The 12273-nt window shown below is 39.1% G+C and overlaps 1 protein-coding gene across 2 annotated transcripts in view; it reads left to right on the top strand.

Moving 5' to 3' along the window:
* The window catches only part of SNAP25 (synaptosome associated protein 25), an 82283-nt gene that overhangs the window by 57353 nt on the left and 12657 nt on the right, over nucleotides 1-12273 (top strand). For both annotated transcript variants that reach the window (XM_060120406.1, XM_060120407.1), the window contains exon 4: nucleotides 5033-5081. In XM_060120406.1, coding sequence (XP_059976389.1) covers nucleotides 5033-5081 — 49 coding nt within the window. The remainder of the gene's footprint in view (nucleotides 1-5032; nucleotides 5082-12273) is intronic.

The following is a 12273-nucleotide window of genomic DNA, read 5'->3' on the forward strand; positions in this document are numbered from 1 at the left end:
AGACTCTCAACCACTGCGCCACCAGGGAAGCCCAGGAACTGGCTCTTTTGATGGATGCATTTCAGCAAATATTTATGGAATGCCTGACGCTGGAGGTGGAAGATCAATATTGATATCATGTAGAAAAACAGATATGAAAATAGCTCTCCAAATTCAAGGCCACACCTGCCTCAGGAGCATAGAGGAGGGGACAATGAATTCTAGAGGGAGAGTCAGGAATACTATTTGATTCCAGACAAAAAAGTTAACTCTGCTAATACTAACTGCAGGAAATGAGCTCTACACGTTAATGCGTTGGGCTATGGGACAAAGCCAGGAAAAGCCACACTGCCCTAGGGCAGGCTGATCCAAAAGCCCCACGCAGAGCTTTCATGCACTGGTGGTTACTGAGGACTCCCCAACATTTATGGGTGTTTCAGCATCTTTTCTTTTCATTCCAACTAATCTTTCAAAACGCTGGCCACAAGAAGAAAATAAGCATTCTAAAGCTATGTCTTTGTTATGCCAGACTTTGTACTAAAGGTGGAAAATTCAGGCTGAGCAGTTGTTTTCAGGTAGACAGTTGTAGGCATCTTTTGGAACTCTCTCAGTTAAGAGAGTGTCTGGACTGGCCTACTTTTAGCTCAGGTGTATTGGACTTCAGGAAAAGCATTTCAGGATGACAAAAGACTTTAAAATGTTCTATAAACATGGTCTTAGATCATCAGCAAGAAAGAAAATAAGAATAGAGAAATTAAAAGTAAAAAGAAAGAAATAAAAAAAACATCAGGGACTTCCCTGGTGGTCCAGTGGTTAAGAATCTGCCTTCCAATGAAGAGGACGCGGGTTCAATCGCTGGTTGGGGAACTAAGATGCCTCATGCCACGGGGCAACTAAGCCCACGTGCTGCAGCTACCGTGCCTACGCACTCTGGAGCCCACACACCACAACTAGAGAGCCTGAGTGTGGCAACTAGAGAGAAGCCCATGTGCCACAATGAAGAGCCCAAGCCCACGTGCTGCAACACAGATCCCACGCACCGCAACTAAGACCCAGTGCAGCAAAATAAGTAAATAAATAAATATTTTTTTTAAAAAAATCACTGACATCTCCAACTCCCCCTGTTCACAGTTAGACAAGTTTCCCAGGGATTTTGAACAGGAACCAGGAATTGAGCTAAGACAAAAATAGAACCACCTCCTCTCCCTCCTAGCTATTAAAACATAATACTCATTAAGGAATCAGAGAAAGTAATATTCTGCCTCCCCCAAGATATCGTCCCATCCCTGTCCTTCTCTCTTGCCCTCCTAGTTCCTCCAAAGGACGACCCAGTTGTTTTGATAAAAGTTGTCAGCAAAAAGTGGAGCCAAATATAAGTTCTACTATATATTGAGAACCTACTATATGCCAGTGACTGTGCTCAGAGTGTATTATCTAATTTAATCCCTGCAGTCACTTTTTCTACTGCTTTGCTCTCCATTTTACCAAGGAGGAAAGTGAAGTCCACAGTGGTTAAGGAACTTGCTTGAGACACACAGCCACAAAAGACGGAGATGAAATTCAAACTCAGATCTACCTGATTCCAGAATGTGAATTCTTACAGCATTTCCCTTACACCAGCAACTCCCACAATATTTAAAAAATTTTTGAGAATTCCACAAAAAGCAAAAGGATCCAAGAAAACAAACATAGCAGCTCATCCTAAACTGACAGATTCCACACAAATTAAATCCTTTATCTCAGTTTTTGAATCATGGCCTCCAGTGGTGTTGAACCTGTAGAAGCTTTTAGGTTCTGTATCTTATTTTGTCTTTATAAATCTTGGGAAGTGAGGGAGCTGTTTCTGTCCCCATCTGATAGCTGGGAAAGCTGAGACACAGAACAGATGACTCTAGAGCAATGGAACTGTAAAGATAAGTCTAGAATTCAGAATTACTGACTCCCAGATGCCAGCTCTGTTCACTTGACCAAACTGTTTATCATTCTGTGAAGCACAGTTTAGAAGCCAGGCATTTGTCTGGCCCTTACCTTAGTGCCTGGGGCAGAGTGGAAGCTCAATAACCATTTAGTGAATGAATGAATGAATGAACAAACTAATGAACAAGTGAGTGAATGAACCAACCTAGCAACTACCCAATCTTATTTAGCATCTCTATCCTTATCTTAAATATAGGAAAGCATCCTGAAAGTTCAAGTGACTCTTCCCCAATCTCAAGACTATTAACTGGCTGAGCTAAGAACATAATCCAGCATTCCTGGCTCTCTGACCTGTGCTCACTGCTTCTGTTCTCCCAAATTGGGGCAAACTCTTGGTGGTTCTGTGAATCATTCCAGCACTGAAACATTTAGCACCAAATTGAAAAAAAGAGGAAATTATACTTGCAGAGGAAATTGTACTTTATTTTATTTATTATATAAAATAAATGGGTAGAGCAGAAAGGGTCAACAGATGAGAGCTGAACTGACTAAACTGAAGTCACTCACCTGTTTCCCACCCTCTATCCCAAATAGAACAGAACAGAGATCTCATGCATGGCCTTGAGTTGGGTCCTTAGAGAAGAAGATGCTCTCTGAGATGACTCCATCCTCACTGGAACTTGCATTGTCTCATCCACATGCCTGAATGAGCCATCTGCTTTTTACAATTTCCTCTCATAAACAATGGTTAAAATTTGCAGAAAAGGGGCATAGAAATTGTTAAAATGCAGTCTCGTGTAGACAAATGTCCATTTATAACACATTGAAGAAGAAGATTTTGAAATGTCTTCTGGGGTCTAGAATCTTGCTGCTCAATGTATGACCCTGCACCAGCCAGCATCGCCAATCTTGTTCAAAATGAAAAATCTCAGGCTCTACCCCAGTCCTACTGAATCAGGATCTATATTTTAACAAGATGTTTTCTATGCAGGGGATTCATATGCACATTAAAGTTTGAGCAGTGGTCTAGAAACTTCTGGTGGTAGTCTGTAATGATGATATTTTAGTTTGCCCAGATATCCTGCTATAGGTGCATTTTGTGAAGGTATTTATTTTATTAACCCTGATGTAAGGCTAACTATAGGCACCATTCTAACATGTGCCACCTATTAATTCATTGAATTTGCATAAGAACTCAATGAGGTATGAACTATTATGATTGCTCTATTACAAATGAGCGAACTGAGGCACAGAGCAATTAGGACATTTGCCCGAGGTCCTGCAGCCAGGAAAGAAAATCACCAGCATTCCAAGGCAGAGTCTAGCTCCAGAATCTGTGCTGTCAATGACTCCTGAAGTTATCCTCAGCCTTCACTCTCCAAACTACATCCTGACATTGCAACTAAACCTTGTCAAAATGTGTTCAACCGCTAATTTGAAAAGATACATGCACCCCAGTGTTCATAGCAGCATTATTTACAATTGCTAAGGAATGGAAATGACCTAAGTGTCCATCAACAGATGAATGGATAAAGAAGCTGTAGTATATATATACAACGGAATACTATTCAGCCCATAAAAAAGAATGAAAATTCGCCATTTGCAGCAACATGGATGGACTTGGAGGGTATTATGTCAAATGAAATAAGTCAGACAGAGAAAGACAAATACTGTATGATATCTTATCTGTGGAATCTAAAACAACACAACAAACTAGTGACTAAAACAGAAAAGAAGCAGACTTACAGATATAGAGAACAAACCAGTTGTTACCAGTGGGGAGAGGGAAGGGGGAAGGGGCCATAGAGGTATAGGGGTAAAAAAGGGGTTCTTATGTGATTACATGAAATCATGTATGTGAAAGTTTTGAAAACTATAAAGCACTATAGAATTTAAAGAATCTTTCATTCAATTTTTTTTAAAAAAGAAAATTAGGCTTTTCTGTCTGGGAGAGTTAACTGTACACATTCTCTGAAATGGTGAGTTGATAAAAGCTCACAGAAATAATTTTCAGTGTCTTATTGTATTTTTTAAAAGCACTACTGGAATTAAATTGTTGAAATACTGTTAAAAAAACAAAACAAAACACTTTTGTTGACCTCCACTAACATCTCTCTCTCTTAGGTTAATGTAAGTCAGTTGAAAATAAATGGGGCCATGAGAGACGTATTTTAAAATTTATTCTAGGTACCACCATGAGTTTTCTTGAAAAAACAATTAATCCAAACTGTAAGCACTACCATTTAACACCTATTAATAATCACCCTATAAAACGGAAGGTCTTTACATAACTAGTTCCTGGAAATGATGATTATGAGCAATGCAAATATCTCTGCTCCTTTTTTCCCACCCACAAACTCCCACTCCCCTCCACCAAATAGTTCAGGGCTGTTTGGTTTATTTAGATCATAAGGGGTGAACAAAAAAACTGCAGTAAAATTTGTGGATGAATTATTTTCTCACACCATATTATTGTGCAGAATTTCAGATTTCATTAGAAAAAGCCCCTATTTCTCATCTGTCATTCCCTTTTCTAAATCTTGCAAAACTTCTCTCCATAAAGAAAGAAATGGAAGATTGAATTTCCTTTTGAGCTATGTTTCTCAACCTTTGTGAAGATGTCATCTTTTTTGATAAACCTAAAAATCTCATCACCACTCCCAAGATTCTTACACATCTTTTCAGTAGAGCACCACTCCCCAATTCACCTATGGAAACTTTCTGATCTATCGTGCCAGAGAAGATTTAGTCTTGAAGATTTTGAAAGATTTGCTTTCTGTGGTTGGTGTTACAAAAACTATAGGCATTTTTATTTTCCAGATATAAAATCATGCTATAATATTAAGTATGTGTATTTCAAGTCCATGCCAAGCCCCATTCCGAGCCCCACCCCATGGAGACTGAGCAACATCCCCCTCTTCTATCTGAGAATCACTGATGAAGCAAGTCCACAGGTGACCCACCTCTCTGAGTTCCTCCCCAGCCCCTAATACTCTTCGCCATATTTCCTCCCTCTTTTTCCTTTGGTCCTTCCTCATTTTCCATATCTAGGGCTAATTGTCCCCTTACTGATTTCTCTTTCTCTCTTTTCTCTCTCTAACTCTTTTTCCACTTTGCTACCATTATTGGAATGTAGAGTAAAGATGCTGGTATCAGGACTTTGGTTATGTTGGATGAACAAGGAGGTAAGTTCAGATTTCTTCAGTAAGAACAATTCCTCATCTGAATAAAGTCCATTAAAAATGATTTGTGCATCTACAGGTGGTCATTGATGTGTGTTATGCACATATATGTGTGTAAGAGTTCTACAGTTTTTATCTTGCTTTTTTTCTCCTTTTTCTTTTGAAAAGATTGGTAAATGTATGAAAATGTTGAGATCTTCACAGTTGAATAAATGGTACTATGCACCCTGTTATATGTGTTGGGGTAATAGAATTTTGAAGGCAGAAGTCATTTGTTTGAATTTTTAATGATAGGATTTTGGAGAGTTTGAGAATTCTCCTCCTCATCCCCAATCTTTCCCATAAATTTGATGTGATAATTCCTAAATAGAATGAGAGAATAGTATACCATATTGTCCATTTCTTTTGACCATCTTAATTCAGCATCTGGCAATATTGATTTCCAAGTCATTATGGGAATTCCTTGAATAACTGGAAGCTGTTTTTAACAGGAAATAAGCTGAGGGAAATCATTGGAAAATTGAACCACATAAAATATTTGAACTTTTTCTTTTAATTATTACGGAAATACTAGAAGCAGTGAACATCAGAGTGCCAACATTTTAGTATAGCATATTTAGTCTACAGTGGAACCTAGAAAGGTAATACCAAGATTTTTTTCTTTGATTTATACATACGGTCATACAGCAATGATTTATTTAATTCTAGCCACAAGTTAGTTATCTGATTCCATTCTGAATTCTTATCATAATAATCAGATTTAGCAGAATTTTTTCTCTTTATGTATATCTTACAAAGACATTAGAAGACTCTTAGCAATCACAAGAAATATTTTGTCAAAGATAAAAATATAGGGCCTCCCTGGTGGCGCAAGTGGTTGAGAGTCCGCCTGCCGATGCAGGGGATACGGGTTCGTGCCCCGGTCTGGGGGGGTCCCATATGCCGTGGAGCGGCTGGGCCCGTGGGCCATGGCCGCTGGGCCTGCGCGCCCGGAGCCTGTGCTCCGCAACGGGGGAGGCCACAGCAGTGAGAGGCCCGCATACCGCAAAAAAAAAAAAAAAAAAAAAAGATAAAAATATAAAATTTTTTACAACATGGAACACCATAAACAAACTCCAAGAATAAACCTCAAACTGGGGATGGGGGGGCAGGGTGGGAAACTACCTTACAGATAACAGACATAAGGCATTTCCCTAAAATACAGAGAGACCTTGCATTTTATCAAAGAAAAGGACAACATACAAGAAAAAATGGATGTAATATGTAAATCATCCGTTTACAAGTAGACAAATGAAACCATGCTTCACCCAACAACAGTAATGAGATGCCACTCTTTAGCAGATTGGCACAGCTTCTTTTAATTGATAATAATCAATGCTGTGAATATGTTGGGAAAACAGAAACCCTCAGTCTACAGATGGGCACTGATGATCAGTACAAAGTTTCAGAGTAATTTGATAATACCTCCAAATTTTGATGCGCACCCATCTTTGACCAAGATATTCCACTCATAGAATTATATGCTGCAGATATTCATTGACAACTCCATGAAGAAAAACATACATGCCTTACCTGTAATGGTATAAAACTGGAAACTAAATGTCTGTCAGTGGGGAGACTGACCAAATCAGTTATGATATGGCCAGGAAAGAAATTCTGCATAAAATGTTCTGCAACCTTTACAATATATGAGATCAATTTTTACTGACTTCTGAGGAGTTACAGCAGGAACAGGGAGGGACTGAAGGAAGGTGTATTATTTGGGGTCCTCTGGGAAGCAACTGCTAAGAATCAATTAGAAGTGTGTGAGACTTCTTAAGGAAATGTCTGTGATGGGTGAAGGGGAGAGGAAGCAGGAGTAAGCAGGGAGAGCCTTTGGACTGTGATGCGGGCTTGACACTTGTGAGAGGAGAGGGGGGCAGTAGGAGGATTGGGTAGGAAAAGTCTCATACTGTAGTGCTGCTCTGAGAAAGTCTCATCCAGACTGACAGGCAGCCCAGGAGCAAAGACAACCCAATGGAGCAGCCCTGTGACGAGCAGTGATGCCTCCGCTCTAGTAAATTGTGCTCAGCTGTTGGCTAGAAGCATCCCAGGGAGGGCATGGCTTCCATGTAAATGTGGTGGATCCCATAGGTGCAACAGCTGGAGGTGTCAGCTAACTACAGTGTCCCTCTTGAAGGGAGATCTGAGGGGTACACCCTCATGGCTGCTATTTAAAGACTTTTGTTTCTATATTATTTATTTGTATTGAACTTTTCCAATAAATATACACCAACTAATTTTTTTAAATCAGAAGAAAATTTAAAAAAAACAATTGAACATCAATCCCAACACTTCTCCCCCCATTTTTAAAATATAAATTGTCAAAATTAATACAAAAATAATGGAGCCTAGTGGAGTTGTATTTTGAAGGAATTACAATAGCTGTGGCAGTCTTCAGAGCTCTCCAGATGAATTTGCTATAAATCATAAGACTTGCTGGCTTGATGTGTATAACAATGTCCCAGACTTTGAAACTCAGGACACAGCAAATCATTGCTTTTTAAAAAAAATTATTTAATTAGGCAGCAGGTGCCCATAGAGAAGAGTGGTACCTCATTTCCAGAGCTAAATTGATACATATATACTCAGGTAATAAGGAGTTCTATCTTATTAACTCTTTTAGTTAATAATTTGCATGTGAAGGGAGTAGATAAGGAGCATTGCAATAGGAGAAAAAGTTTGAGAAAGGTTCAGGATAATACCATTTTCTCCCCTAATTATAAAGCATTGACATGAAAAATAATATATACAAATCTGAAGTCAAAAAGAAAGTGAATAAGATATTGAGTTTCAAATTTCATTGTACTTTGATGAAGAAAATCTACAGGCAAAATTTGCCAAAATCTCCCAAATAATACAAAAATATATTATTCTTAAACACAAATGATTCCCAGGAACATCTTTACATTATTCTCTGAGAAATGAAGTAAAATTGCAGATTGCCCCCACAAGATAGTTAATGTTCTCAGCTAAGACATTTCAAATGTGGCCACACAGCAGTAAATGCTAACTTCTTGGTTGAACATATTTCCTAGGATAACCTGGGTTTTACCAGATGCGTGGTGAATAATTGATACTGATGAGAAGCATGCAACTGTAAACCCTCAAAAGTGGGTAGCTTCTGCCTGGTCTTAAATGCTACATGTTCCATTTATACTGTAAGAAGAGATTAGAACTTTTGAAATGACTGATGAGTCAACAACTATCTTTACTGCCATTGTAAATGCATTTTGACACTGCATATGCTGTGTTTAGTTGTTTAGATCAGTAACTGCTTTAAAATTTCTCTCCAGTTATACTCTACTAATTTTGTCTTTGCCTGAACACCAAAAGTGTTGACTGCAACTGTACAGAAGTCTCAAGAAACAGCCATCCGCCTAAAGAGCCAATCCAGGTTGTCCTGCTAAATGGTTGTGCTAGGAAATTCCTTATGGGATTCTTGTTTTACACCCACGTGTCAGGAGACACCAAGGAGCACTGAGCATGACAGATGGCCCTGAAATGTCCTACGTCCTTGGACTTTTCTTGTCTCCAAGAGAAATCCCCATGAAAAACCCCTAGCCCTAATGTGGGATGATTTAACCTTTCACTTCCATATCTCTTGTTCCCTTTGTTGGTCTTTGCTGGGTTATATGTTTGTTTCGATGCTGAAAATGCTGCTCTTGGGACAATCCCATGGGAACGACTACAAACTAAACAGTGAAATCTTTCACCACTGCCTGGCAGAGTAAAGGCAAAGTAAACCCTCATCCACAGAGCCTGCCAACTTTCTTAAAGGGTTCATGGCACTACAGGGTAACATTTGTGAAAACATCCCTCTTGCTAAAGTCCACTCACCAATATCTCTTATGAATGACTAAAGCTGCATTGCCCAATATGGCAGCCCCTAGTCACATGGCTATTTAAATTTATTTAAATGAATTTCCATATGTTCATCAATTCTAAGGAAAATGAAAATCATGTAGGCAGCATCTTGTAATTGGTTACACTCATGAAGGCTTGCACATTGGGTCAATCAATAGCATTGACCTCTTGCTATTCTTCTACTGTTTCTTTTTTTTACTAGATTGAGGATTCTAATGGTCCCATGCTGCTTTACTTATGTAATATTAGTACAAAAGATGTCTAAACTTAGATCCCTGAGCATCCTGCCATTGGTGGATCCATTACAAATAACCAATCATCCAAATATCATAGCAAAAGAAAGAACAGGGCCTCCCTGGTGGCGCAGTGGTTGAGAGTCCGCCTGCCGATGCAGGGGATACGGGTTCGTGCCCCGGTCTGGGAGGATCCCATATGCCGCGGAGCGGCTGGGCCCGTGAGCCATGGCCGCTGGGCCTGCGCATCCGGAGCCTGTGCTCCGCAACGGGAGAGGCCACAACAGTGAGAGGCCCGCATACCGCAAAAAGAAAGAAAAAAAAAAGAAAGAACAATCTCTTGCCCCAACATATAGTGTGATGTACTGGAATACCTCCCCAATCCAAAATCTTATTCCCCTCCCAGTCTCCAAGAGTAAACAGAAAACAACCAGAAAGTAAGTTTAGGGAGGTAAGGAGCAGTCAACCCTAGACACTGCATTGCATCAGCTTCTCAGATGCTGCTGTCTACACCAGAATGGAATGAGGATATTGATTGCTTTTAAGCATTTCCTGAGAAAAATCTTCACAGAAATCATTTAAGTGCTGTGAAGTCCCAATACATCAAACATATCCACAAACGTAACTCAGTAACACTCTTAAAATTGGCATTATTGTGAGCACCTGCTATGTGCCATAGCACTGAACAAAACAGGCAAAAATCCCTGTTTTATAGCATTTACATTCAAAGAGGGAAGCAAAAAAAAAAAGAAAAAAATTAATATTATTGTCAGAATATCTGTGACAAAATGGTTCCACAATATTTTTTAATTTCTTTTTTAATATTTTTATTTATTTTTTAAATTTTTGTTTATTTTTTTACTTATGGCCATGCCATGCGGCATGCTGGATCTTAGTTCCCTGACCAGGAATCGAACCTGTGTCCCCTGCAGTGGAAGCGGTGGAGTCTTAACCACTGGACCCCCAGGGAAGTCCCACAATATTTTTTAAATTAAGGATTTGACTTATAATTGTGTATAAAGAAACATTCAACCAATATTGGAGCAATAAAATAGTTTTCTGAATCAACTTTTCTGAAAGAACTCCAGAATTCCTCTTTGCTATGATCTTTGCTGAACAAACTGGCAAACCATGGCCAAACCCTGCTCTCAGAAATAGGGATTTGAACCTGTTTGTTTGTTTTTATCTTTTAATTTGAATTCTCTGGTTAAGAAATTCAACATTTGTGGGCCAGTTCACTTTTATTTATGTTATTTTCTAATCCCTGGAGACACAGTGAGTGGGGATCCTGAAATGTCAGAAAGTTATCTTAGCTGAAAATATTAACTCAAGAGAAATTCCTTAGGAAAGGCAAACACCTGAATGTGTGTCCCCATGCCATAACCTGTGCATATGTCAGCTGTGATAGTTGAGTCCAACAAGTTTTCCCTCTGAACCCAGATGCTTCAATTTCATCTCAACCCAGCTCTCCAGGAAGCCATTAGCAATTCCTCGATTGGAATTTGGTGTCCCTATTCTGTCTGTACTTAACATAGTTCTTGTTTTGAGGATATTGGGCTCCTTTCTCCCCAACCAATCCCCTCATTTGATAGTTAATTTGATCTACAGACTAATTTATTGCATTCCTTAAAGGAAACTGGAATGAAGTCTTCAGAAAAGTACAGAATTCTCTGGATCGTAAAGAATTGTCATCCATTTGTTTTTTAGACCCTTTAGAGATTTTTCTTAAGCTATTACTGTACCTATATTTATTCAGCAAAAGTTTGCCAGCACTACACCCTTATTTCCTCTGGCTAGCCTATGCTGGATAAACATTTTGTTTTCCCCTGTCATTTGAAAAGCAGAGCAGAGATAGCAGATTCCTAATAAGCTGAATTCTATTCCTCAGCCCCACAAAAGAGAACATAATAGGCTTTTATTTTCCAAATGGATAGTCTCTCCAGTTTGGGCCACTAGTGAACCTAGCTTAGTTTTCTGGAATGACAATTTCTACTGGAATGACAATTTAATGTGAAATTGTTTTTAAGTGATTATGTATGCCCTTAGACTGGAAATGTATTTACCAGATTTATTCTAATCATGCCTTCCTTCCAAGAGGCGTAGACATGCATGCATGAAAATATAGATGAAAGGAGGAATAGAAATGTAATTAGCTTTTGTAAATAGACAGCCAAGACATCCCATTGCTGTCTTAATGGTCTTAAAAGCTGTTTTAAAAATCCCTTCATGGAACTTATAGTTTACTCAATTTGATGACACAACTTTTGAAAAATTAATCAAGTTGGTGTATGTTACCCTGGTGACCTAGAAGTATGATTCATTTTTATGGGTATTGATCTATGTCTTAGGTATACTAAGGTCAGCTTTCCTGGCAGTGATGACTTGGTACTGTTTAATGTTCCAATCCATCACCTTCCTCCAGAGACCCAGGCATTCATTTTTCCCATGCTCTGCCTGGGGTTGGGGTCTAGCATTTCCCATTGTGGAAAATGGGAAATCAGGGGCAGAGAAGTGAAATGCCTTCCAAAGCTTTCATTACAAGGAAGTCATAGGATAAAAGGAATTTAAATGTTCCACTGCCTATAACATTGCTGTGCTGATGTTGCTTTTCTTAGAGCTTGTGTTAATTGAGTATTCAAAACCAAGAGCTGTCCATGGCCTGCTTTTGACTAGAGAGCCACTGCTAGGGGGAAATAATATATGGTATCCATTGATAGTTATCACTGTAGTGTTATTTTTCCCAAAGAAGAAGGTGGATTATTTTCTACCCTTAGCTGGTTGAGGATGCTTAAAAACCAAAAGACTGAGTCATGTTAAAGTTGAAGCAGACACTTTCTCTAGTAGCATTACATCTGAATGCCTAAAACATAAACTAACATGCTGTTTTCTTTCTCTTGGGTTTCACTGGTGTCTGAGTAAGTGAATATGCTGTGCTGTTTTCCTGGACCCTCAGAATCTAACAGGCCTACCTACCCCATCCCATCATGTCTGCACTATAAACGATTTGAGCATCATTTTTGTTCATTTCCTTCCACCCCTGGCTGCATAGGGGAGCA

This window comes from Mesoplodon densirostris, chromosome 16 (assembly GCF_025265405.1).
Source record: "Mesoplodon densirostris isolate mMesDen1 chromosome 16, mMesDen1 primary haplotype, whole genome shotgun sequence".
In the NCBI taxonomy this organism is placed as follows: domain Eukaryota; kingdom Metazoa; phylum Chordata; class Mammalia; order Artiodactyla; family Ziphiidae; genus Mesoplodon; species Mesoplodon densirostris.